This window comes from Stegostoma tigrinum, chromosome 18, assembly GCF_030684315.1.
Source record: "Stegostoma tigrinum isolate sSteTig4 chromosome 18, sSteTig4.hap1, whole genome shotgun sequence".
Classification (NCBI taxonomy): domain Eukaryota; kingdom Metazoa; phylum Chordata; class Chondrichthyes; order Orectolobiformes; family Stegostomatidae; genus Stegostoma; species Stegostoma tigrinum.
In genome coordinates this window covers 51,088,515-51,116,238 of record NC_081371.1, presented here as the reverse complement: position 1 = coordinate 51,116,238, position 27,724 = coordinate 51,088,515, and the positions used below count along the sequence as shown (strand labels likewise).

Genomic DNA, 27,724 nt, shown 5'->3' with positions numbered 1-27,724 from the left:
ATGCTGCGTTGTATCCGGAGGTTGGTGGGGTGGTGTGTGAGAAAGAGGGGGATCCTCTTTGGGTGCTTGTGGCGGAGGCGGGGTGTGAGGGATGTGTTGCGGGAAATGCGGGAGACGCGGAAGAAGCGGTCAAGGGCGTTCTCGACCACTGTGGGGGGGAAGTTGCGGTCCTTGAAGAACTTGGACATCTGGGATGTGCGGGAGTGGAATGCCTCATCGTGGGAGCAGATGCGGCGGAGGCGGAGGAATTGGGAATGGGGATGGAATTTTTGCAGGAGGTTGGTTGGGAGGAGGTGTATTCTAGGTAGCTGTGGGAGTCGGTGGGCTTGAAATGGACATCAGTAACAAGCTGGTTGCCTGAGATGGAGACTGAGAGATCCAGGAAGGTGAGGGATGTGCTGGAGATGGCCCAGGTGAACTGAAGGTTGGGGTGGAAGGTGTTGGTGAAGTGGATGAACTGTTCGAGCTCCTCTGGGGAGCAAGAGGCGGCGCCGATACAGTCATCAATGTAACGGAGGAAGATGTGGGGTTTGGGGCCTGTGTAGGTGGGGAAGAGGGACTGTTCCACGTAACCTACAAAGAGGCAGGCATAGCTGGGGCCCATGCAGGTGCCCATGGCCACCCCCTTAGTCTGTAGGAAGTGGGAGGAATCGAAAGAGAAGTTGTTGAGGGTGAGGACGAGTTCCGCTAGGCGGATGAGGGTGTCGGTGGAGGGTGACTGGTAGGGCCTGCGGGACAGGAAGAAGCGGAGGGCCTTGAGGCGGTTGTGGACAAATAAACAAATAATTGCAAGAGAACAGTCCACAAATATTCCCACCCTCAAAAATGAATAAGACCAGCACAACTGTGGAAAAGACACAGCTGAATTACATGCAACCATCTTCAGCCGTAAGTGCTGAGTAAATGATTCATCTAAACATCCTCCTGATCAGCATCACTGATGCCAGTCTCCAACCAGTCTAGTCAAGCTGTTCTTGCATTGCTGCAACACTGACAACTACCAGCAATGTACAAAAATGCCCTTATATATCCTGGAAACAAAAAGCAGGAAAATCCAACTCAGCCAATTGCTCCTACCCAAAAGCATAGAAAATAGGAGCAGGAATAGGTCATTCCTTTGAACTTTGCTGTGCCATTCATTACAATGAATCATCCAGTTAAATAGCCTACTCTTGCTTTTACCCATGTTCTTTGATCTCTTCAGGCCCAAATGTTACATCCAACTCCTTCTTGAAATCACACAATGTTTTGGCCTCAACTGCAAATCCTACAGGCTCAATACGCTGTGGGTGAAGAGAATTCTCTTCAGTCAGTCCTAAACCATTTTCCTCACATCCTTGGGCCCTGGTTCTAGAACACCTTACCATTGGGAACACCTTTTCTGTGTCCGCCTTCTAGTCTTGTTAGAATTTTATAGGTTTCTATAAGATTCCCTGCTTGTTCTCCTGACATCCAGTGAATATAATTTTACCTAATTCACCCTCTCCTTATACATTAGTCCTGCCATCCAGGTATCAATCTGGTAAACAATTATTGTGCTCTCTCGATAGCAAGAGCATCCCTCTTCAGATAAGGAGACGAGAACTGCGCAAAATACTTCCGGTGCGTCTCACCAAAGCCCTGCATATTTGCTGGAGTCTACCCCTGCTCCTGCACTTGAATCCTGTCTCTGTGAAGGCCAACATGCCATTTGCCTTCTTCACTGTCTTCTGCATCTGCATGCTTACCTTCAGCAACTGGTGTTCAAGGACACCTCAGGTCTCAATTTATAGCTATTCAGATGCCTTCCTGTTTTTGTTCCCAGAGTAGATAACCTCATATTTATCTACATTATCTGCATCTGCCATGCATTTGCCCACTGACTCAGCTTGTCCAAATCATCTCTGCATCATCCCCACAGCTCATCCTTTTTAAATCCAATTAATATTCATATCCAACATCTGGGAACTGCCTGTCAGTTTAGGGAGAAACATGGGACAGTCCTGCAATCTCCACTAATTTGCACATTTTTGAAAGCAAGGGTTTTGGCTGTCGAAAACCACATGTATTGCATCTGGACCCCCTGCCTCACTTTCTCTATGACCTCCAGTCCCAGAATCCCCCTCACCTCAGCTGCTACAAAAAGCTTACCTGACATCGTGTTCTTCACAGTCTTGGTTGTCGTACCAGTGGCTCTTCCTGGACCAGATTTCCACCCCCAGAGAATTAATTTCTGCCCTGTTGCTGCCCTAAAAACTGCCTGATTGGGGAAATATATGGTGGATATTGCTCTGAGGAGAGCACTTTCTGAGGAAGAGGGCAAGATACCTGACAAAAATGGAAGATTCCAGCCAGTGTGTTACATAGTTATATCAGTCAGAAAAAAGTTACATTATATTTCAAGTGGCTAAAAAAACTGACCTTTGAAAAGATTTTAGTTTGAATCTGTTACGATTGGAGTGGACGCAGTAGAACGTTGACTTCTTTTTAGATAGACTATACTTTGCAATATTATTAAAGATAAAGTACAGCATGTGAAAGTTCCAGTTTTAATTAAATAGAAAACAATTCATTTTAAATATTAGCAACTGTTGTCATTGAAGTGCATAGCATTAGTCCAAATGAACCTTGCTAGCAATGTTCTCTCTTTCAGATCAAGAAAGTTATCTAGAAATTTGTTACCATCAAGCATTTTGTCAGCGGTATTGCCAGGATTTTGTAGAAACAAGAGAAACAAGGGAGATTTTTGGAATTCTGAACAAATTTGCGTTTTCTTTCCTACACAATGAAGCTATGAGCAAATTCCCGACCTATAGATGTAAGAGAGCCTTCGGTTGTATGATACCAAGGTACTGTGCAATTGTGATGTCCACCAACATGACATTACGCGACTAAACTTTATGGCTTTGTATTCAAAATTCTATTGTAATTTCTCCATTGTACTCCATTCACATCTAATGATGTTGTACCCATCTTATTCTTGCTGTTGTTGCAGCACAGACAGAAAGTCAAAGCAATTCAGCCTCCCTATTCTTGTATTGGTAACACAGTAAAATTAAAACATTCCATGACCCTCAAAATTGCCTCCATCGGTTCTTAACCAGACTTTTTGAATAACAGTGCTAGATTTAACTTCATGCTTCCATTAAACTTCAGAACAATTGTACACACTCAGTCCTTGGTCCAGGAACTCCCCACTTTATGTCTGTGACACCACCCATGTCCTCCACCTCCTCCAAAACCTTTGATTCCCTTCCCCAACACCATCTTTACCATGGACGTCCTGTCCTCATACATTTGCATTCCCCATGCAGATGGCCTAAAGGCCCTCTGCTTCTTCCTGTCCCACTGGCCCAACCAGTCCCCCTCCACTGATACCCTCATCTGTTTAGCTGAACCTGTCCTCACCCTCAACAACTTCTCCTTCAATTGCTCCCACTTCCTACAGACAAAGGGGGTGGCCATGGGTAACCGCATGGGCCCAAGCTATGCTTGCCTCTTTGTTGGATACGTGCAACAATCCATCTTCCGAAGCTACATTGGCCCTATCCTCCGTTACATTGATGACTGTATCGGTGCTGCCGCGTGCTACCACGAGGAGCTCGAACAGTTCATCCACTTCACTATCACCTTCCACCCCAATCTTAAGTTCACCTGCACCATCTCTGACACCTCTCTCTCCTTCCTGGACCTCTCTGTCTCCATCTCTGGCAATCACTTGGAAACCAATATCCATTTCCAGCCTACTGACTCCCACAGCTACCTAGAATGCACCTCTTCCCACCCACCTTCCTGCAAAAAGGCCATCCCCTATTCCCAATTCCTCTACCTCCACTGCATCTGCTCCCAAGATGAGGCATTCCACTCCCGGACATCCCAGCTGTCTTCGTTTTTCAAGGACCGCAACTTCTCCTCCACAGTGATCGAAAATGCCCTCGACCGTGTCTCCCGCATTTCCCGCAACTCATCCCTCGCACACCCTACCCGCAACAATAACCAAAGCAGAATCCCCGTCATCCTCACGTACCACTCCACGAACCCCCGGATCCAACGCATCATCCTCCAACACTTCTGCCATCTGCAATCTGACCTCACTACCAAAGACATTTTCCCCTCCCCACCCTTATCTGCTTTCTGGAGGGACCATTCTCTCCGAGACTCCCTTGTCCTCTCCACACTCCCCACCACCCCTGACACTTTTCCCTGCAACTGCAGTAAGTGCTACACCTGCCCCAACACCTCCCCCCTCAACCCCATCCCAGGCCCTAAGAAGACCTTACACAACAAACAGATGTTCACTTGCACATCTGCTAATGTGGTACCCTGTATCCACTGTTCCTGTGTGGCCTCCTCTATATCAGGATAACCAAGCGGAGGCTTGGGGACCGCTTTGTGGAACACCTACCCTCAGTTCGTGACAAATGACTGCACCTGACAGTTGCGAACCAGTTCAACTCCCCCTCCCACTCCTTGGATGACATGTCCATCCTGGGCACCCTGTAGTACCACAACATGCCACCTGAAAATTTCATATTTCGCTTGGGAACCCTGCAGCCCAATATTATCAATGTGGACTTCACAAGCTTCAAAATCTCCCCTCCCCCGACTGCATCCCAAAGCCAGCCCAGCTCGTCCCCGTCTCCCTAACCTGTCCTCCCATCTATCCACTCCTGCCACCTCAAGTCCCACCCCCATCTCCTACCTACTAGCCTCATCCTGCCTCCTTGACTTTTCCATCCTCCCTGGACTGACCTATCTCCTCCCTAACTCCCCACCTACACTCACCTTTACTGGCTCCAACCCCACCTCTTTGACCTGTCTGTCTCCTCTCCACCTATCTTCTCCTTTGTCTATCTTCTATCCACCTGCTGTTCTCTCCCTATTTATTTCAGAATCCCTTCCCCATTTCTGAAGAAGGGTCTACACCCGAAACGTCAGCTTTCCTGCTCCTGTGATGCTGCTTGGCCTGCTGTATTCTTCCAGCTCTACACCTTGTCCCACATATTATCGCTAATAGTTTTATAAATCTTCAGTTCTGGAGTGAAGGATGCATATTTTTAGTCGTAGAAACAATGGACCAAGGTTCCTTCCAGCATAAATTAAAAATTACTTTGTCGGCTTTAACAAAATCTCTGCCTTGACCAATATTTTCCTATCCTGCATTCTTGTAGTTCATGTAGCCACAATGGAACACCCACAATGGAAAACCACAATTGGTCAGAATAACAATTTCTCCTTCAATGAATGTTCTGTTCCACCAATATGCAACAAACTCAGCATACGTGACCGCACCACACCATCTTCCATTTATTAACATGAAATAAGTAAAATCACAGTTACATAATCTAAAGTGATTAACGCATTGGCCTTTCTGTGTGTGGGTGCACTTTTGTGTATGTGTGTGAGCATTGATGTACACTACCATGATAAAGACAGGAAGGTCAATGGAATGTTGGCTGTTATTTCAATGTGTAGGGAATTCTGACTGCAACTGTACAAGATGCTGATGAGACCACATCTCGAATACTGTAACCAGTTTTGGTACCATCGTGTAAAGAAAGACATTATTTAAGTGGAGGAAGTTCAGAGCAGGTTCATTAGGATGATCCATAGTTTGAAACTATTGTCTTATGAGCGAAGGCTAAACACTGAAGTTTATATGAATAAGAGGTGATCTGATTGAAATATATAGGATTCTTAAGGGGCTAGACAGGGTAAATGCTGAGAGAATGTTTCCCTTCATGGGTTGGTCTCGGACCAGAGGGCATAGTCTCAGAATAAAGGGGTATGACTTACATGAGGAGGAATTTCTTCTCTCAGAGTTAAGTGTCTTTGGAACTCCTTGCCACAGACAGCTGTGGGGTCAGAGTCCTTATGGATATTTAAATCTGAGATGGATAGATTCTTGATCAGTAGGGGAATCAAGGGTCATGGGATAAACAGAAGCAAGAGTACATGAGATAGTAGGAACTGCAGATGCTGGAGAATCTGAGATAACAAGGTGTAGAGAGATAATGGGGACTGCAGATGCTGGAGAATCCAAGATAATAAAGTGTGAAGCTGGATGAACACAGCAGGCCAAGCAGCATCTGTCAGGATGAAGGAACTAAGCCCAAAACGTCAGCTTTTGTGCTCCTGAGATGCTGCTTGGTCTGATGTGTTCATCCAGCTTCACACTTTATTAACAAGGTGTAGGGCTGGGTGAACACAGCAGGCCAAGCAGCGTCAGAGGAGCAGGAAGGCTGACATTTCGGGCCTAGACCCTTTGAAGGGTGGTGGGTAAAGATGGCTACAGGACAATTGATGATCTGATTCCGTTTTTTTTTCTCTATCTCTCTCTCTCTCTCTCTGTTTAACTAGGCATCTAAAACCTGTGCCCAAAGGCAAATCTGTCCTATTACTTTGTGGAGAGAAAGGCTGTGGCAAGTCAACAGTGATCTGCAACTGGCTAAAAAACTTCATGCAGACAAACCCAGGCATCCTGGTGATAACTCACTTCGTAGGAAGTAGCTGTGCCAGCCACGACATCATGTCCTTTATGAGGCACTGTATTTTAAAATTACGCCATGAATATTTCGGTAAGGGTATGTTGATGCTAATGAACATGGCCTGTTGATAGTTACCTAGTGTTTAGAGTCACGCATGTAAATATGCACGTACTTGGTTAAGATCTATTGTTTGTCATTCAAAGAGAATAATGTTTATTGACAATCTGACAAACCTAGCCTAGAATTGCGATCACATGTTATCCATTTTTCCAGTGCCAAAAGGGTGCCAAAGCGTCTGGCACTACGATCAGCAAGCTCATGTTTAAAACATGTTGAGAATGCATCACTCATCACATTGGAAATATTCTAAGTGTGGCCAAGACTTTGATTAAATTTTGTTGAAATAAGTGACAGTCCTAATACTGTTTCACGCCTCATACCAGGTTGGCTGCAGTCAGGAAGAACAGCTGCACGTGCAACAGAATCACTGGTCCGAAATACCATAGGTAGTGTGCCAGGGACTTTTTTGTCAGAGACCTGACTCCTCCTGTTTATCCATTGATCACTTATGACTCTCAGTGACACTATTCCTGCTGATTTTAGATAGGAAGTGCTCACTGCTAAGGTCACATGGACATCATGCTGTGGGGGAACTGGACTGTTTACTATGCTGTTCAACCCTCCCACCTCTATTTCACAGCCGGAGTTAAAATTGGACTAAGATTGAAAATATACTTTTATTGTTGTCAGTGAGCAACACAATGTGATGTCGTTCATTGAAAAGTGAACAAAATGTTGTGCAGTGAATATAAAACTGTGAATTTCAGGAGCTGAAGATCATCCTGATGCATTTGCTGAAGATCCTGCAGACCTTTGGGTATTTCAGATGATCCACAAAGCTTTCATGGCAGCGATTCGTTTAAAACCATGTTTGCTTGTGTTAGATGGTGCTGATCAACTAACTGGAACCCGTGGGATGTCAGCACAGCAGGTATTATTATAATTATTAATGATAATTTGGTAATATGGCACACCTTTATGGCTTTTAAAAGTAAGAACTCAAAATCCAAAATATCATAATGATCCAATCTTCATATAACATAAAATGAATGCTCACAGGTAGCATGGCCATCCATTTGTCATATTCAGTGATAAGATAATGAATGAGAAGTTTGACTCCATAATAGGCAACACTTGCATAGTTTATAATAGTAACATCCATTTTAATCTCATAATTGATGTGAGGAAGTTCAATTACAAGGAAATTAAAGAGTAATGATTATTATTTCTAAACAGTTTTGAAAATGATTATAAGCAGAAATGTCTGTTACACTTTTGAATAAATAATATGCATTTATAAAGTGTCCTTTTCAATCACAATCTAATATAATGGTATTTTTCTCTACAGGTTAAGGAATTCTCGTGGCTTCCGTGGCCACTCCCAGACCAATGCGGGCTTATTGTGACCACTGCCTTGTCCAACCTTTCCTACAAATCACTTTTAAAGCATGAAGAAGTATATGTGATTCAGTTCTTCAACAAAATTGCTGATGAAGTCAAAAGCCATATCTTCCAGCAGCATCTGGCCATGCCCTACAAAGAGATAAATGAAAGCCAAATCCAAAATATCCTGAGTAGAAAATTGAGCTCACTTCCACTTGTCCTGGTTATTTTGGCTAATGAACTTCGAGTGTGTGGAGGATTCAGAAAGGAGACTGATTGTTTGGAGGAATACCTTCAGTGTCGTTCTGTTCAGGAGTTGTGGGCCGCTGTCTTCAAGCGGTGGATTGAAGACTACAGTTGGGTTACTGAGAAGAGAACTTGCAGCAGAGAAAAAGAAATCTCTTACTCCTATTCTCATTCATCCATCTCAGGTTGGTAAATATATTCTGTATGACAAAACTAAATTCTCAAAGCCTATGGAACCGACAGAAAAAACACGAACTTACATGATGTTCACATTTAATTTGAGTAAGATATGATGTAATTGTGTCTTCCGCATTAAATTTACAGCTTTATTCTATTTTATGCTCTGGTTTGCCCTTGAAAGCCAAATTAATTTATTTCACAAGCATTGGATAATGTCACTTTAGTAGCATTTAATGGTCAAAGGTAGCTATCATTCAAAAGGTACAGTGTCCTCACTTAATCTCAGGTCTGACAAACCAGTAAAGTCCTTCCATGTTACAAGCCAGGTGACCAACAATGTATAATATGAAGTATTGAAGAGAATACCAGGAGCAGCGTTTGGTGTATCTTATAATTGGCAATTAGAACTTTGGTTACAGGTCCTTCTCAGTAATCCGATGATCAGTAAATCTGAGTTAAATGGCAGAGCCCAACAATATAGGTACAGAGATGAGCCATTTGGACACTAATGTTGCTTCTGCAATTTAATGGATGATCAGCTATCTAATTCAATTTTTTAATTCATTCATGGGATGTTGGCATCATTTGCTGGGTCAGCATTTGTTGCCCATCCCTAATTTCCTTTGAGAAGGTGGTGAAGAGCTGCCATCTTGAACTGCTGCAGCCCATGTGTTATGGGTAGATCCACAATGCTATCAAAGAAGGAATTCCAAGATCTTGATGCAGCAACCTTGAAGGAATAGTAATTTATTTCCAAGTCAGAATGGTGAGTAGCTTGGAGGGGAACTTGCGTGTGGTGATGTTCCCATGTATCTGCTGCCCTTGTCCTTCTAGCTGGAAGTGGTCCCAGATTTGGAAGGTGTTGTCGAACGATCTTGGGTGAATTTCTGTCGTCCATCTTGTAGATTATACACTGCTTCTGAGTGTCTGTGGAGTGACTGCACATTTGTGAATATAGTATGGGCTATTTTGTCCTGGATTATGTTAAACGTCTTGAGTTTGTTGAAGGTGTACTCATCCAGGCAAGTGGGGAGTATTCCATCACACTCTTGAGTTACATCTTGTAGATGGTGGACTGGCTTTGGAGTCATGAGGTAAGTTACTGACTGCATTTTTCTTGTAGCCACTGTATTTTTATGCAGTGATGGAGTGGTAATGTCAATGGGTTTTTAATCCAAAGCCAGAGTTTAATATTCTGAAGACATGGGCTTGAATCCCACCAGAGTAAATAGTGAAATTTGAATTCAATATTAAAAAAAATCTGTCATTAAAGAAGTTAATTTTTATTGATTGTGATGAAAATGCATTGGATTCATTATTATCCTTTAAAGAAGGAAACTGAGGCATTAGGATGGGAGGAGATGGGACGTTACCAATTGGATGAGTTGTACCTGTGCAGGGCGAGGACTGACACCCTAGGAAGAGTATTTGCTAGAGTGATTGTGGAGGATTTAAACTATATTGGCAGGGGGATGCAAGGAGTCAGAGGAAACAACATCAAGGAGCAGAAGAGAAATGATCTACAGAGGAATCACAGGCCAGAATCAAACAAGGCCACCACAAAATATAGTTAGAAAGAGCCTAGGAACATTAAAAAGACAAGCCTTAAGCCTTCATGCCAGAACATACAGTGTGTTTGAAGTAAAGTAGATAAATGAATCATGCAAATATATTAAAAACATGGAGATACAGTTGGATTACGGAGACATGGTTGCAAGGTGACCAGGGATGGGAACTGAACACCCAAGGGTACTCAGTACTTAGGTAGGCAGACAAAAAGAAAAAGGTGGTAGTATTGCATTATTGATTAAAAAGAGTATAAAAACAATATTGAGGAAATACATTAACTCAGATAATGTATAATCTATGTGATTAGAATTGTGATGTATCAATGGGCAAAATATATTAGTTGGGCCAGTACATGGACCACTAGATTGTACTGGTGAAGTTGGGAATGACATTAAGCAGGAGTTCAGAGACATACGTGATAAAGGAGTACCTGTAATTATGGGTGACTTTAATCCTTGTATAGATTGGGCAGATCAAACTCATCACAATACTGTAGAGGAGGAATTCCTATAGTGTTTAGGACATAGTTCCTGGACCAATATGTTGAGGAACCAACTAGAGACAGGCCATCTTAGACTGCGTATTATGCAGTGAGAAAGGAATAATTGGTAATGTAGTTGTGATATACTCCTTGGAGGTGAGTGACAATATTGCAGAGTCTTGCATTGAGATGAAAAGTGCTGCAATTGATTCCGAGGCTGGGGTTCAGAATCTTAATCAAAATCAGAAATTGTTGGGAATTCTCAGCAGGTCTGGCAGTGTCTGTTGAGAGAAAACCAAGTTGACACTTTGGAACCAGTGACACTTCTTCAAAACTGAATGTTAATGATATGAGGTGTGAGATAGCTATGATGGATTGGGAAGTGTTATTGAATGGAATGACAATGGATCGGCAAAAACAAACATTCAAAGGCGAATAAGTGATCTACAAAAATTGCTTAACCCTGTTTTGTGCAAGAATGCAAAGCTAACAGAAACTAAACTGATTTACAAGGGATAGAGATAGCAGTAAATGCAAAAAAAGGCACATAAATTGTTAAGAAAAAGACAGTAGACCTGAGGATTGGGTACAATTTAGAAGTGAGCAAAGAAGAACCAGGAGATTGATTAAAATGAGCAAATAAGCTATGACCATAAGCTTGAGGGGAATGTAAGAACTGACTATAAGAGTTTCAATAGGTATGTGAAGGGAACAAAATTTGTGAAAACCGGTGTGGGTCCCTTACAGTCAGAAATGAGGGATGTTGTAATGGGAAGTAAAAAAAGGTTGATGAACTAAATTCACGCTTCGCTTCTGTCTTCACAAAGGAGGACATGAATAACATACCAGAAATGAAGGGGAAGACAGATTTAGTGAGTGGAGGAACTGAAGTAAATCTCTATTAGTAGAGAAATGATGTTGGAAAAATTGATGGGATTGAAGGCTAATAAATTTCATGGCCTGAGAACTTAAGGAAATGGCCCTAGAAACAGTGGATACATGGGTGGCCGTCTTCCAAGATTCTTTGGATTCTGGAACAGTTCTTACAGATGGGAGGGTAGCTAATGTAACTCAACTATTTTAAAAGGGAGATAGAGAGAAAATGGGGAATTATAGACTAGTGAGTCTGATGGCAGTAATGATGAAGATGTTAGAGTCCATTATTGAGGACTTTATAGCAGAGAACTTCAAAAACAGTGGTAGAATCAGACACAGCCAGCATGGATATGCAGAAGGGAAATCATGCTTGATAAAACTACTGGAATTCTTCGAGAATGTAACTGATAGAGTTGATCGGGGGAGCTAGTGAATATAGTTTATTTGGACTTTCAGAAGGCTTTTGAAAAATCCCATAGAAGATTAATGTGCAAAATTAAAGCACATAGTGTATTGAGATGGGTAGAAAATTGGTTAGCAGAAGGGAAACAAAGGGTAGGAATGAATTGCAGGCAATGACTAATGGTGTACTGCAGGGATTGGTACTAGGACCCCAGCTATTCACAATACACATTAATGATTTAGATGAGGAAACTGAATGTAATATCTCAAAATTTGTAGATGACATAAAGCTGGTCAGAAGGGTGAATTGTAAGGAGGGCGCAAAGCTGTCACCATGTGATTTGGACAGGCTTAGTGAGTGGTAGATTCAGTATAAAGTGCATAAATGAGAGATTGTCCACCTTGGTAGCAAAAAAAGAAGGCAAATTATTGTTTAAATGACAATAAATTGAGAGAGTTGAATGTTCGATAACACCTGGGTGTCCTTGTGTACCAGTCACTGAAAGTAGGCATGTAGGTAGTAAAGAAGTCTCACTGTATGTTGATAACAAAGTGTGAAGCTGGATGCACACAGCAGGCCAAGCAGCATCTCAGGAGCACAAAAGCTGATGTTTTGGGCCTAGATCCTCCATCAGAGAAGGGGATGGTGAGAGGGTTCTGGAATAAATAGGGAGAGGGAGAGGCAGAGCGAAGATGGAGAGAAAAGAGTATAGGTGGCGAGGAGAGTATAGGTAGGGAGGGGATAGGTCAGTCCAGGGAAGACGGACAGGTCAAGGAGGTGGGATGAGGTCAGTAGGTAGGAAATGGAGGTGCGGCATGAGGTGGGAGGAAGGGATGGGTGAGAGGAAGAACAGGTTAGGGAGGTGGAGACAGACTGGGCTGGTTTTGGGATGCAGTGGGGGAAGGGGAGATTTTGAAGCTTGTGAAGTCTGTATTGATACCATTGGGCTGCAGGGTTCCCAAGTGGAATATAAGTTGCTGTTCCTGCAACCTTCGGGTGGCATCATTGTGGCACGGCAGGAGGCCCATGATGGACATGTCATCTGAGGAACGGAGGGGGAGTTTTTGTCTCCGCCTCCCTAACCTGTTCTTCCTCTCACCTATCCCCTCCTCCCACCTCAAGCCGCACCTCCATTTCCTACCTACTAACCTCATCCTGCCTCCTTGACCTGTCCGTCTTCCCTGGACTGACCTATCCCCTCTCTACCTCCCCACCTATAATCTCCTCTCCACCTATCTTCTTTTCTCTCCACATTCGGTCCGCCTCCCCCTCTCCCTATTTGTTCCAGAACCCTCTCACCATCCCCCTCTCTGATGGAGGGTCGAGGCCCGAAACGTCAGCTTTTGTGCTCCTGAGATGCTGCTTGGCCTGCTGTGTTCATCCAGCTTCACACTTTGTTATCTTGGATTCTCCAGCATCTGCAGTTCTCATTATCACTGTATGTTGACCTTCATAGAGAGAAGATATGTATATAGGAACAAGGATGTCTTGTTGCAATTATACAGGGCACTAGTGAAGCCACACCTGGAATATTGTGTGCAGTTTTGGTCCCCTAATCTGAGGAAGGATGTTCTTGCCATAGAAACAGTGCAGCAAAGATTTCCCAGATTGTTTCCTGGGTTGAGGACTGATATGTATGAGGAGAAACTGAGTTGGTTAGGATTGTATTCACTGGTGACTAGAAGAATGAGGGGGATCCCTAGAAACCTATAATTGGGCTAGACAGGCTACATGCAGGCAGGATGTTCACAATGGTGGGCGAATCCAGAACCAGGGATCATAGCTTAGGGATAAGGGATCAACCTTCTAGGACTGAGATGAGGGGAAATTTCTTCATAAGATTCCACCCATTGCAAAGCTGTTGTCACTGGGGCTCAAGAGGAAAATGCTTCTACTGGACACAGCGATATACTTGACAAAAAGAAAAATGTTTCCTGTGGTTGGAGGCCAAATGCTTAACCCTAGGATATTGTTGTAGGGGTTTTTCAGGGAAATGACCTTTACGACACATAATAGCAGGTAATAACCTTCACCAGTGAGAGAAGGCACAACTACCTGAATTTCAGTAGCACCAGCAGTACCCAAGTGCTCTCACATCAACAACATTAATTGACCATACCAACATTGCATAAAAGCAAAGGAAGAAGCTGAGTATTCTGTATTAAGCTACTTATCTCATGACTCCTCAAAACTTTGTCACCAATTACAAGGATCAGCTAAAGAATGCACCAGTGTTGGGGGGACACTGTAGCTATACTAGGAAGCTAGACACCATTCAAAACTGAGCATTTAGTGAATGGGTCTATTCCTTACATCTGGGTACTTTGGCTGTGGTATGCATACTGTCTGGAAGATTGACCACAGCGTCTGATCAGTAACTGATTGATTATTTCTGTTACAGCTATCAGCCTACCACAAAGAAAGAAAATAATGGCATGAGACTGAACAGCTTCTGATCAAAATCCTTCACCTAATCACATATCATTTTTCAAGATGGCAGCAGCAGAGTAGGCAGCGTCCAGGCTTCTCAGCCTGGGCTCATCCATACTGTACAGTTTTTATCCTTCTTTTCTCATTCTTCTTGCGGAAAGTTTTTTTTTAGTGTTCCTTTTAAAAACTTACCTTGGAGCAGTGATGCAGCTGACAGCTGGCGCAGGGCTAGCTGGAGCCTCGAGCAGAGCGGGGACGGCCGGCGTACCCAGAGTGAAGTGGGGACAATTAGCATGCCTAGAACTGAGAGGAACAGTCAGTGTCTCTGGAGCGGAGAGGGCCAGCCATCATGCCCAGAGTGGAGCAGGGTGGGTTGTTGGACTAGGGAAAGGTGTGGGCAGTGAGCGGTTTGCGAGCCTAGTCAGACCACGCGCGGAAAACCGTGCAATGATTTACTACAGGTTCTTTGTAGAAAGACAGTAATGTTTGTCTTTTTAACTTTATTTCTTAGTTTTTTAACTTATACAATGAATAACTGTATGGTAACATAACTTTTTTCTTTATCTTTCTACCTTGTGTCTAAGATTTGCACCTAGGTATTTTGTACCTAAGATGGCACTATGTGGGGCAACACTGTAAACTTTTCTCTGTACCCCTGTACTTCTGTTCTTGAGTAAATGTGACAATAACCTAGTTCTTCTTTTCTAATTCTATCGACATGACTTAGTCATGACTGTTTCATTTCTTCATCATTACTGGGTGAAGATGCTTGAATTCCCTACCTGATAACATTGTTGGAGTGCAATTGGTACGAGGACTACTGTGGTTCAGGAGAACATCAATCCACATCAGAGCACTGGGGTTGAGAAATAAAAACTACTAAAATTGGGGCACCACTGCAAAAAAGCCTTAGGGCTTCTGGAGGCTGCTCAAGAATATTGTGTACAAGCCTGATTGAACTTGTTTTCTTCTTCCTACATACATGTTTTCATACAACATCACTTGAAATTAAATCCACTGAAGAGAGAACTTTGTGATTTTGGTACATTGATTATGAACTAATCAAACAGTGGCATTTAAGGGGAGCTAGGTCAGCATAAGTTAAAACAAGGAATTGCCAGATACGGTAAAGTGCAGTAGTTTGGGAAGAGGTTTGAATTAAGCATGAACACTGGCACAGACCATTAGGGTCAAATGCCTAGTATCTATACTGCAAGTTCTATACAAAGTATAAAATAAAAAAAAGTATATGCAGTTGCTAGAGTTTTAAATATTTCTTGATATTATCAGTAAGTTCTTTCCTTCTATACAAATCCAATCACTCCAATGATAGATGCATGCTAACACCTGTGGAGCTCATGGGTAGACATACTATAACAGTAAATTTGGAAAGGTTTTGCACTGTCTGGAAGTTTTTGTAAACAATAAAAACATGGTGGAAAGTTGCAGGACTGATGCAACTAGAAATCAGTAAGAAACGATCTCTGTATTTGGAGCACTGTATTTGGTTCTAAGGAATGATATCTTGACCTTAGAAGTTGCTGTGCAGATGCACCAGAATGATTCTTGGGCCAAAGGGGAAAAGTTATGAGAGCATAGATTGGATGTGTACTTCCTTAAATAGAAGTTAAGGATCGTCAAATTGAGATGTTTAAATTTATCAGAGTTGATATAGTTTGTAGAGAAAAGCATGCGTAACTTCCTGTAGTTCTTCTTGCACCATGTTTCAGGTATGAAGGGTTGGGTCGTTGATATCCTTTGTCTGCTTGGTGTATCTCGTTATGGGTTAAATGAGAAGGACATCCAACAGCTTCTTAAATACCTGGGCTATACAGATACCAATGAGATCAGTAGTTTTGACTGGGCTGTCTTCCGTACTGCCACCATGGCATGGATACAAGAAAGGCCAGATGGATTGTTGAATTTCACTCACCAATCAATACGGGATGCTGTGGAATATCTTCTCCTAGGTAAAGAGTCTCATGCTAAATTTGGAATGGATCATTTAAAATAGTTGTTTGGTGGATGACAGAAAAGACCAATTTTGTTGAAACTTTTCATCTCATATTCATCAGGACAATTTGCAAGAATACCAATAATTGTAGTAATTAAGTTGTTGCTACTTAATCAAGGACACTAAGATATTTGTATTTCTAGAGCTGAAAGTCACAGTCCACCAAAATGACTTACATATTCATAGAACTGAGTGAAAGTTACTTAAGGGCAGTGACAATGTGCTTGTAACTTACTATAAAACTGTGCTAATTTCTAAGATAACGCGGCGTGAAGCTGGATGAACACAGCAGGCCAAGCAGCATCAGAGGAGCAGGAAATTTGCGTTTCGGGTTGAGACCCTTCTTCAGAAATGGAGGAGGGGAAGGGTATTCTGAAATAAATAGGGAGAGAGGGGGAGGTGGATAGAAGATGGACAAAGGAGAAGATAAGGTGGGAGGAGACATACAGGTCAAAGAAGTGGGGATAGAGCCAGTGAAGATGAATGTAGGTGGGGAGTTAGGGAGGGGATAGGCTGGTCCAGGGAGGATGGACAGGTCAAAGAGGTGCAATGAGGTTAGTGGGTAGGAGATGGGGGTGGGGCTTTAGGTAGGAGAAATTGTTAGGGATTCGGGGACTAGCTGGGCTGGTTTTGGAATGCGGTTGGTTGAAGCTTGTGAAATCCACATTGATACCCTTGGGCTGCAGGGTTCCCAAGTGAAATGTGAGATGCTGTTCCTGCATCTTTCGGGTGATGTCATTGTGGCAATGCAGGAGGCCCAGGATAGACATGTCGTCCGAGGAGTGGGAGGGGGAAATTGAAATGGTTCGTGACTGGGAGGTGTATCTCTTTGTTGCGAACTGAGCGTAGTTGTTCCGCAAAGTGGTCCTCAAGCCTCCACTTGGTTTCTCCAATGTAGAGGAGGCCACAATGGGAACAGTGGATACAGTATATCACATTAACAGATGTGCAGGTGAACATCTGCTTGATGTGAAAAGTCTTCTTAGGGCCTGGGATGCGGGTGAGGGGGAGGTGTAGGGGCAGGTGTAGCACTTGCTTCAGTTGCAGGGGAAAGTGCTGGGGGTGGTGGAGCTGGAGGGGAGTGTGGAGCAGACAAGGGAGTCACGGAGAGAGTGGACCCTCTGGAAAGCACATAAGGGTGGGGAGGAAAAAATGCCTTTGGTAGTGGGGTCAGATTGCAGATGTCGGAAATGTTGGAGGATGATGCGTTGAATTTGGAGATTGGTGGGGTGGTACAAGAGGACAAGGGGGAATTCTGTTTTGGTTATTATTGCGGGGACGGGGTGTGAGTGACGAGTTGCGGGAAATGTGGGAGGTATGGTCGAGGGCATTTTTGATCACTGGGGAGGAGAAGTTGCGGTTCTTGAGAAAAGAGGACATCTGGGATGTTTGGGAGTGGAATGCCTCATCTCGGGAGCAGATATGGCAGAGGTGAAGGAATTGGGAATAGGGAATGGCCTTTTTTCAGGAAGTTGGTGAGAGGAGGAGTATTCCAGGTAGTTGTGAGACTCAGTAGCCTTAAAATGGATATTGGTTTCCAGGTGAATGCCAGAGATGGAGACAGAGCTCCAGGAAGGAGAGAGAGGTGTCAGAGATGGTCCAGGTAAACTTAAAGTTGGGGTGGAAGGTGTTAGTGAAGTCGATGAACTGTTCGAGCTCCTCGTGGGAACATGAGGTGGCGCCAATACAGTCATCAACGTAACGGAGGAAGAGATGGGGGATAGGGCCGGTGTAGCTTTGGAAGAGGGATTGTTCCACGTATCCTACAAAGAAGCAGGCATAGCTTGGGCCCATGCGGGTACCCATGGCCACCCACTTTGTCTGTAGGAAGTGGGAGGAGTTGAAAGAGAAGTTGTTGAGCGTGAGGACGAGTTCAGCTAAGCAGATGAGGGTGTCACTGGAGAGGGACTGGTCGGGCCTGTGGGACAGGAAGAAGCTGAGGGCCTTTAGGCCATCTGCATGGGGAATGCAGGTGGGTGTCCAGAGTAAAAATGAGGTGTTGGGGACCGGGGAGTTGGAAGTTTTGGAGGAGGTGGAGAGCGTGGGTGTTGTCACGGTCGTAGGTCGGGCGCTCCTGGACCAAGAGGAAGAAAATGGAGTCCGGATAGGTGGACATAGGGTCAGTGGGGCAGGAGCAAGCGGAGACAATGGGTTGACCAGGGCAGTCAGGTTTGTGGATTTTGGGAAGGAGAGAGAAGCGGGTGGTGCAGTGTTGGGGAATGATGAGGTGAGAGGCCATGGGTGGGAGGTCACCTGAGGTGATGAGGTTGTGGATGGTTTGGGAGATGATGGTTTGGTCTCGGGGGTGGGGTCATGATCAAGGGGGCGATAGGAGGAGGGGTCAGAGAGCTGGCATCTAGCCTTGGCGATGTAGAGGTCAGTGCGCCATACTACTACTGCGCCTCCCTTGTCTGCAGGTTTTATGGTGAGGTCGGGATTGGAGTGGAGGGCTGCACATTCTGTGGGGGAGAGGTTGGAATGGGTGAGAGGGTTGGAGAGTTTGAGGCAATGATTTCTAAGTTCTAAGTCTGTTTTTCTGAATTGTAGGTGTTATTGCTCCAGTCAATGAATCTACTTCAACCTCCTATCAAAATCATTTTAACTATAAAAAGACCCTCAATCACCAGCTATTTGCAGAGTATCTTTCACAGCAGAAATACACCCTGAAACTTTACCAAGAGCTACCTTGGCATCTGAAAATGAGTGGAAACCTCAGTGATTTATGTATTGTTGTATCTGATCCCCTGTAAGTCAAAGTTTTCACTTATCTCTTTTACAATTCAATCATTGCATTTACAACATTTAGCCTAATTCTTTGTACTCTTGTTGTTAAGGACTGTTGCTTTACATTACATAGCAAAATTCAACCAAAAGCTTTAATATTACATTTCATAAAACAGATGCATTTTAACAATTTAATTCTGAGTTTCTTCCTCATTTACTTCACTTACTTTGGTGCTCTGTGAAATTGTGCAGTTCCAAGGCATTGCACATGCGACAACAACCTACGTCATATTAACAATTTTTTGGGTTTTAAGAAATTATCTAAGGAGCGATGAATGGTGGAATAATTATATTTGGAATTGCACAAGAGGTGAGAATTGAAGGACCGCAAACATTTTGTGGCGCTGAAGAAAATTATAAAGCTAGGGAGGGACCACGCTATGAAATGATTTAAGAACAGCTACAAGAATTTTAAAAGTCAGATATTTCTTGACTGGAAGGCAGTGTGGATTAGCAAGCACAATGATCATAGCAGGACAGGACCGGTTGCAATTTAAGTCACAGGCAGCAAAGCTTTTGATCATTTCAAGTTCACGGAGAGTAGAATGTGAGAAAACAGTCAGGAGTATATTGGAATAGTCATTTCAAAAAGTAAGCAAGGTATGAATGAAGGTTTCAGTAACAGGAAAACGGAGACTGGGTGAAAGTCAAACAGGTCTTCAAGGGAGCATGGAACAATAGCAATGTGGATAGAAAATTGCTGAGTGACAGGAAACAGAGTATGGTGGATGGATATTTGGGCTTGAGGAATGTTTGTGGTGGAATTCCCCTGGCCAATATTGGGATCCTTGCTTTTCCTGATATATATCAATAATCTGGATCTTGGTGTGCAGAAGAACAATTTCAAAGTTTGCAGATGACACAAAATCTATAAAGAATTGCACACTGTGAAAAGGACAGTGTGGAACTCCAAAAAGCACATTGACAAGTTGGTGGAATAGGAAGACAGATGGCAGATGAAATTCAATGCAGAGAGTTAGAGGTGATGCACTTTGTTAGAAAGAACTTTGAAAAATAATTTTAAAAACTAAATTTCTAATGGGGGTGCAGGAGCAGAGGGACCTGAGTGTATATGTGCGCAGATCATTGAGGGTTGCACGACAAGTGCAGGGCAGCAGTTAATAAATCATGCTGTGTCCTCAACTTTATGAAGAGAGGGACAGAGCATAAGAGGAAAGAGGTGATGTTGGCTTTGCGTAAGACACATGTTTGAATTCAGCTGGAGTATTGTGTATAGTTCTGGGTGCCACATTATAGGAAAAATGTAAAAGGAAAACATGAAAAATGTGAGAATGCAAAGCAGTTCTCAAGGATAGCTCCAGAAATGAGGAGCTTCAGTTATTAGGATAGATTTTAGATGTTAGGACTGTTCTGTTTGGAGAGAAGAAGGCTAAGAAGAGTTGATGGGGAGAAGCATTTGCCACTCGTAAAATGACCAAGAAGGAAAGGGCATAGTATTAAAGTGATGTGCAAAGAGAAGAAGTGAGGTATGGAATGCACGCCTGGAAATGTAGTGAAGGCAAAATCAACTGAGGTATTCAAGAGGGCATTAGTTGATTATTTGGATATAAATAGTCCAAAGATATGGGGAAAAGGCATGAGATTGACACAAAGTAATGATGCTCATTTGAAGAGGTGGCTCAGGCACAATAAGCTGAATGGCCTTCTTTTGTGCCATAACCACTCTGTGAGACTCCTATATGTTTTCAGATACTTGTTAATATTTGGTGGTGTTTTTGCTTATGATCACTTTTATTTGCAGCATTTCTCCTACAAGTGATACATGTTAAATATTTTCAAATACTAATTGAAATGGATCATTCAAATGAAATAGACTTTATTGAAGCTAATTTCAGGGATCAATTATTCATTGAACGGTTTGGACAGAGTGGAAGTTGGCAAGATGTTTCCTTTGGTAGGAGAGACTAGGACCAGAGGGCACAGCCTTGGAGTAAAGGGAAGACCCTTTGGAACAGAGTTAAAGAGAAATTCCTTCAGGTGGAGAGTGATGAGTCTATGGAATTCATTGTCATAGAAGGCTGTAGAGACCAGTCATTGAGTAAATTTAAGACAGAGATAGATAGGTTTCTCAATCCCGTTCTCCCCCTAATCCTTGATCCCTTTGACAATCAAGAATCTATCAGCCATGATAAAATTGCAGAGCAGACCCGATGGGCTGAATGGCCTAATTTCTGCTTCTATATTTTATGGTCCTACGGTCGTATGTTAAATCTTTAATGAAGTTCAAGAGAAAATCTCTCTTATTCTGTGCAATTAATGATTAACTGCCAATGTTTTGCCAAGATACAAAGACTTGTTTTGGTATATATGTGGAAACACAGAATTGTTACATCAAAAATGAAGGCTGTTTGACTGCATCATGTATGCACTGATGCTACAAGTGAGCAACTCACTCACTCTCCTACATTATCCCCAATACCCTGTATACTGTTCCTTTTCCAATAAAAGTCTAATTCCTTCTGAATACCTTGATCGAACTTGCATCCATGACACCCTCAGGCAGTTATTCCAGGCCTTAATCATTGAAAGAGTTTTCTCTATGTTGCTTTTGTTTCTTTTGCCAATTACTTTATAAATTTGTGTTTCTTCCTTTCAATTCTTTCATAAATAGGAGTTGTTTCTCTCTACCCACTCTGTCAAACCCATGGTATTGAATATTTCTATCTCATAACTGAGGATGATAGACTTACCTTACATCTTATAACTCGTATCTCAATAATTGACATTCCTAATCTCTAGAACTATTCTTGCAAATGAGTTTTGAGAAGATTTGTAGCTCAGGTTGAGGTTCTGGATGTGAGTTTGCTCGCTGAGCTGGAAGGTTAGTTTTCAGACGTTTCGTCACCATTCTAGGTAACATCATCAGTGAGCCTCCGACGAAGCGCTGGTGTTATGTCCCGCTTTCTATTTATCTGGTTAGGTTTCCTTGGGTTGGTGATGTCATTCCCTGTTCTTTTTCTCAGGGGATGGTAGATTGGCTCCAAATCAATGTGTTTGTTGATGGAGTTCCGGTTGGAATGTCATGCTTCTAGGAATTCTCGTGCATGTCTCTGTTTGGCTTGTCCTAGGATGGATGTGTTGTCCCAATCAAAGTGGTGTCCTTCCTTATCTGTATGTAAGGATACGAGTGATAGTGGGTCATGTCGTTTTGTGGCTAGTTGATGTTCATGTATCCTGGTGGCTAGCTTTCTGCCTGTTTGTCCAATGTAGTGTTTGTCACAGTTCTTGCAAGGTATTTTGTAGATGACGTTCGTTTTATTTGTTGTCTGTATAGGGTCTTTTAAGTTCATTAGCTGCTGCTTTAGTGTGTTGGTGGGTTTGTGGGCTACCCTGATGCCAAGGGGTCCGAGTAGTCTGGCAGTCATTTCGGAAATGTCTTTGATGTAGGGGAGAGTGGTTATGGTTTCTGAGCCCGTTTTGTCTGTTTCTTTGGGTTTGTTGCTGAGAAATCAGCGGACTGTGTTCATTGGGTGCCCGTTCTTTTTGAATACGCTGTATAGGTGATTTTCCTCTGCTCTGCGTAGTTCCTCTGTGCTGCAGTGTGTGGTGGCTCGTTGGAATAATGTTCTAATGCAGCTTCGTTTGTGGGTGTTGGGATGGTTGCTCCTATAGTTCAGTATTTGGTCCGTATGTGTTGTTTTCCTGTAGACGCTGGTTTGAAGTTCCCCATTGGCTGTTCGCTCTACTGTGACATCTAGGAATGGCAGTTTGTTGTTATTTTCCTCCTCTTTTGTGAATGTTATGCCAGTAAAGGGTATTATTGATGGTCTTGAATGTTTCCTCTAATTTGATTTGTTTAGTGATGACAAAGGTGTCATCCACATAGCGGACCCAAAGTTTGGGTTGGATGATTGGCAGAGCTGTTTGTTCGAGTCTCTGCATTACTGCCTCTGCTAAGAACCCTGATATCGGAGATCCCATGGGTGTACCGTTGGTTTGTCTGTAGGTTTTGTTATTGAAAGTGAAGTGGGTGGTGAGGCACAGGTCCACTAGCTTGATGATGCTGTCCTTGCTGATGAGGTTGGTGGTGTCTGGTGTATGTGTCTTCTGTTCTTCTAATAGTGTAGTCAGTGTTTCTTTGGCCAAGTTGATGTTGATGGATGTGAACAGGGCTGTTACATCAAAGGAGACCATTATTTCATCCTCTTCTATCTTGGTGTCTTTGATGGTGTTCAGGAATTCTTGGGTGGAGCGAATGGAGTGGTGGGGGTCTTCTACTAGGTGTTTTAGTCTTTGGTGTAGTTCCTTGGCTAATCTGTAGGCTGGTGTTCCACGTAGCGACACTATGGGCCTGAGGGGGGCTTCTGGTTTGTGAATTTTTGGTAGTCCGTAGAAGCGTGGTGTGTTGGATCCATCTGGTTTCATTTTTTGGAAGTCTCTCTTGTTTAATTCTCCAGATTTTTGAAGTTTTTTTGAGTAAGACTGTGATTCGATTCTCTGGTTGTGGGGTCGGGTCTATCGCCACCTGTTGGTAAGTGTCGGTATCTGCAAGCAGTGCGTTCGCTTTCTCAAAGTAGTCTGTTCGGTTTAAAATGACTGTCAAGCGTCCTTTGTCTGCAGGTAGGATAACGATGTTTTTTTTTCATCTTTTTTGAGCCCTTTTAGGGCTTTCTTTTCTTGTTTATTGAGTGTGTTTTCTTCCTTTTTCCTGCTTAGTGTTGGTGCGACTGTCTGTCTGATGGTTTGCTGGGTTTCTTCTGTGAGCTCGTTGTCTTTCAGTGTTGCTTCTAACGCTGCTAAGAAATCTTTCTTGTCCGCATCCTGGAAGTTGTAATTTAATCCTCTTACTAAGACGGCTTTTTCAGTGTCTGTTAATGGTCGGTCAGAAAAGTTTTTTATCCATGCTTCTGTGCTGTTATTTTGTGTGAGTTTGTCTAGTGTATCCTGCAGGTCTAGTTTTTCCGTTTTTTGTGCTTGCCGTTGTCTGATGTCTATGGCTCGTTGTACTGTCCATTCATGGTCTGTCGCGTTAGTGAGTGGAGTTTTTTGGCGTTGGCGCGAAATTTCCCGGTTGTATTTACGGAGTCTGTTGTGGGCGTCATTGATCATTTCTCTAAGCATTCTGCGGCCGTTTTGCTCAGCTATTCTTTTAGCTAGCATGGTGTTAAGTCATCTTAAACCGAACAGACTACATTGAGAAAGCGAACGCACTGCTTGCAGATACCGACACTTACCAACAGGTGGCGATAGACCCGACCCCACAACCAGAGAATCGAATCACAGTCTTACTCAAAAAAACTTCAAAAATCTGGAGAATTAAACAAGAGAGACTTCCAAAAAATGAAACCAGATGGATCCAACACACCACGCTTCTACGAACTACGAAAAATTCACAAACCAGAAGCCCCCCTCAGGCCCATAGTGTCGCTACCTGGAACACCAGCCTACAGATTAGCCAAGGAACTACACCAAAGACTAAAACACCTAGTAGAAGACTCCCGCCACTCCATTCGCTCCACCCAAGAATTCCTGAACACCATCAAAGACACCAAGATAGAAGAGGATGAAATAATGGTCTCCTTTGATGTAACAGCCCTGTTCACATCCATCAACATCAGCCTGGCCAAAGAAACACTGACTACACTATTAGAAGAACAGAAGACACATACACCAGACACCACCAACCTCATCAGCAAGGACAACATCATCAAGCTAGTGGACCTATGCCTCACCACCCACTTCACTTTCAATAACAAAACCTACAGACAAACCAACGGTACACCCATGGGATCTCCGATATCAGGGTTCTTAGCAGAGGCAGTAATGCAGAGACTCGAACAAACAGCTCTGCCAATCATCCAACCCAAACTTTGGGTCCGCTATGTGGATGACACCTTTGTCATCACTAAACAAAACAAATTAGAGGAAACATTCAAGACCATCAATAATGCCCTTTACTGGCATAACATTCACAAAAGAGGAGGAAAATAACAACAAACTGCCATTCCTAGATGTCACAGTAGAGCGAACAGCCAATGGGGAACTTCAAACCAGCGTCTACAGGAAAACAACACATACGGACCAAATACTGAACTACAGGAGCAACCATCCCAACACCCACAAACGAAGCTGCATTAGAACATTATTCCAACGAGCCACCACACACTGCAGCACAGAGGAACTACACAGAGCAGAGGAAAATCACCTATACAGCGTATTCAAAAAGAATGGGTACCCTATGAACACAGTCTGTCGATTTCTCAGCAATAAACCCAAACAAACAGACAAAACGGGCTCAGAAACCATAACCACTCTCCCCTACGTCAAAGACATTTCCGAAATGACTGCCAGACTACTCGGACCCCTTGGCATCAGGGTAGCCCACAAACCCACCAACACACTAAAGCAGCAGCTAATGAACTTAAAAGACCCTATACAGACAACAAATAAAACGAACGTCATCTACAAAATACCTTGCAAGAACTGTGACAAACACTACATTGGACAAACTGGCAGAAAGCTAGCCACCAGGATACATGAACATCAACTAGCCACAAAACGACATGACCCACTATCACTCGTATCCTTACATACAGATAAGGAAGGACACCACTTTGATTGGGACAACACACCCATCCTAGGACAAGCCAAACAGAGACATGCACGAGAATTCCTAGAAGCATGGCATTCCAACCGGAACTCCATCAACAAACACATTGATTTGGAGCCAATCTACCATCCCCTGAGAAAAAGAACAGGAAATGACATCACCAACCCAAGGAAACCTAACCAGATAAATAGAAAGCGGGACATAACACCAGCACTTTGTCGGAGGCTCACTGATGATGTTACCTAGAATGGTGACGAAACATCTGGGAACAAACCGGCAAGCTCAGTGAACTAGCTTACATCTCGAACACAATAAAGACCCACTCTCTTGTGGACCGAGAGGACGAGAGTGCTGTCTTGGAGGTGAAAGGAGGACGTCGGGTTGGCTGTGCACCCTTGCGACCAGTGGATCTTAATGCTGGCTTCGGCCTAACGCTGGTTCAGGGGAGCAGCCAACCTGCAACGATGGCTGCGGCAAGTGCTCGTGCCCCAGGTCAGGGGGTCCGGAACACCATCCGTGTTTCTGTAAAGAAGGTGGATGAAGGTGCACCTGTGGACTGCACCTTCTTCGTGAAGAGGGTCCTGTTGGACTGTTGTGGGTTTGCTGCTGCGGACATTTACTGCCTGCAGGATTTCCCCGGAGGAGGTTTTTACGACGTGACCTTCCGGAGTGCCAAGCTTTGCGAGCGCTTCCTGGAGGTTTTCAAGGAGAAAGGAGGTGAGGGCCCCCTCTCTGTATTGACCGCTGTCCCACTGTTTATGATGCCAGCGCAGAGGAGCCGTATGGTGACTGTACACATGTACAACCCGCATGTGCCAGCAGTTGATGTCCTGACCTTCCTCGGAAGGTATGTGAAGGTGGAAGGGGACCTAACTGACATCGTGGACCCCTTTGGCATCTGGACGAGTAAGAGGCAGGTCAAGGTGACGCTGAGGATGGGCGCAGACGGGAATGTCGCACACCCACCGTCCAGCTTCACGATCGGCGGGAGCAGGGGCTACCTGACCTATGCAGGGCAACCTAAAGTCTGCCATGCCTGTGGTAGATCAGGTAACATGGCGGCCGACTGCAAAGCCACCATCTGCAGGAACTGCAGGGAGGAGGGACACCTTGCAAAGGATTGCCCACGAGAGAGAAGCTGCAACCTTTGCGGGGAAGCGGGCCACTTCTATAGGGCATGCCCGCAGCGGGGTGCCACCTACGCCCAGGTCGCCGGCAGGGGAAATGCGGGGCCAGCCCCCCCGGAGGAGAGGAAGGCACCAGGGCCCAGCAAGGACCCCACTAATGTGCAGGAGGGCCAGGCCGTGCAGGAGGGCCTAGCCCTGCAGGATGGGCCCGAGGCCAGCAAAGCACCTCTGCAGGCTCCGATCCCCCCCGACAACCCGGAGCCAATGGAGGCGGTGACAGGCGACCCAGGGGAGTGGACAACAGTCCGGAAAGCGAGGAGGAAGGTGCGTCGACGGGCCCAGGAATCGCAACAATCAGGCGGGAAGAGGCAGCTACAGGGGGGCTATAAGAGCTCCTCTGACAAGGAGGATTCGGAGAGGGCCCACCCGAAGCAGAAGTTATAGGTCTCAAGGGGGAAGGAAAGCAGCACCCCGCTTTCAGGTGACGGGAGGTGTCCTGAGGCTCACTCCGACACCCAGTCAAGTGCCGCTGGAGCACTGGAGGGCCCTCCAGAACTTCCAGGCGGGAAGGAGGAAACAGCACGTCCCCAGCCTGACCCGGAGCCGGACCCTCCTGCCTCCGCACCCCTGACGGGGGGATGCCACCCGGAAGGCAGCACGGACGGTTTCCTGAGCCTAGAGAGCGTCCAGCAGTTAGCCCGGGCAATGGGCATGAAGGGACAGATGGAGGGGCTGGACCTTGGACTTGGGGAGGGTACTGCGGTCACTGCCCACAATGGGGGTACGAGTTGCGAGCATTAATGTGCGCAGCGTCAAGTCAACTGCGAGATGTGTGTCCACGTTGGCCTACCTGACCACCATCAAGGCGGACCTCCTGTTTCTGCAGGAGTGCGGAATACCGCACCTCGGCAGGTACGGGAAATGGTCCGGCGCCTGGACCTGTGGGCCTTCGATCTGGTCGGGGGGTAACGACTGTCGCTCCTCGGGCCTGGCTATTCTGCTGCGGGGGCGCAACTTCACCATCTCTCCAGTTCAGGAGGTGGTGGGGGGGCGCCTCCTAGTGGCTGACATCACCTACAGGAATGCTCCCCTGAGGCCGATCAACGTGTACGCCCCAGCGGTACGGAGTGAGC

The 27,724-nt window shown here is 44.5% G+C and overlaps 1 protein-coding gene across 7 annotated transcripts in view; it reads left to right on the top strand.

The window, feature by feature from the left end:
• The window catches only part of ttc41 (tetratricopeptide repeat domain 41), a 62,093-nt gene that overhangs the window by 7,182 nt on the left and 27,187 nt on the right, over positions 1 to 27,724 (top strand). For 6 of the 7 annotated variants that reach the window (XM_048548597.2, XM_048548598.2, XM_048548596.2 and 3 more), the window contains exons 3-8: positions 2,633 to 2,828; positions 6,340 to 6,557; positions 7,295 to 7,458; positions 7,876 to 8,341; positions 15,826 to 16,065; positions 18,657 to 18,855. In XM_048548597.2, the coding sequence (XP_048404554.2) occupies positions 2,633 to 2,828; positions 6,340 to 6,557; positions 7,295 to 7,458; positions 7,876 to 8,341; positions 15,826 to 16,065; positions 18,657 to 18,855 (1,483 nt within the window). The remainder of the gene's footprint in view (positions 1 to 2,632; positions 2,829 to 6,339; positions 6,558 to 7,294; positions 7,459 to 7,875; positions 8,342 to 15,825; positions 16,066 to 18,656; positions 18,856 to 27,724) is intronic. The other variant, XM_048548600.2, reaches the window with a different exon arrangement.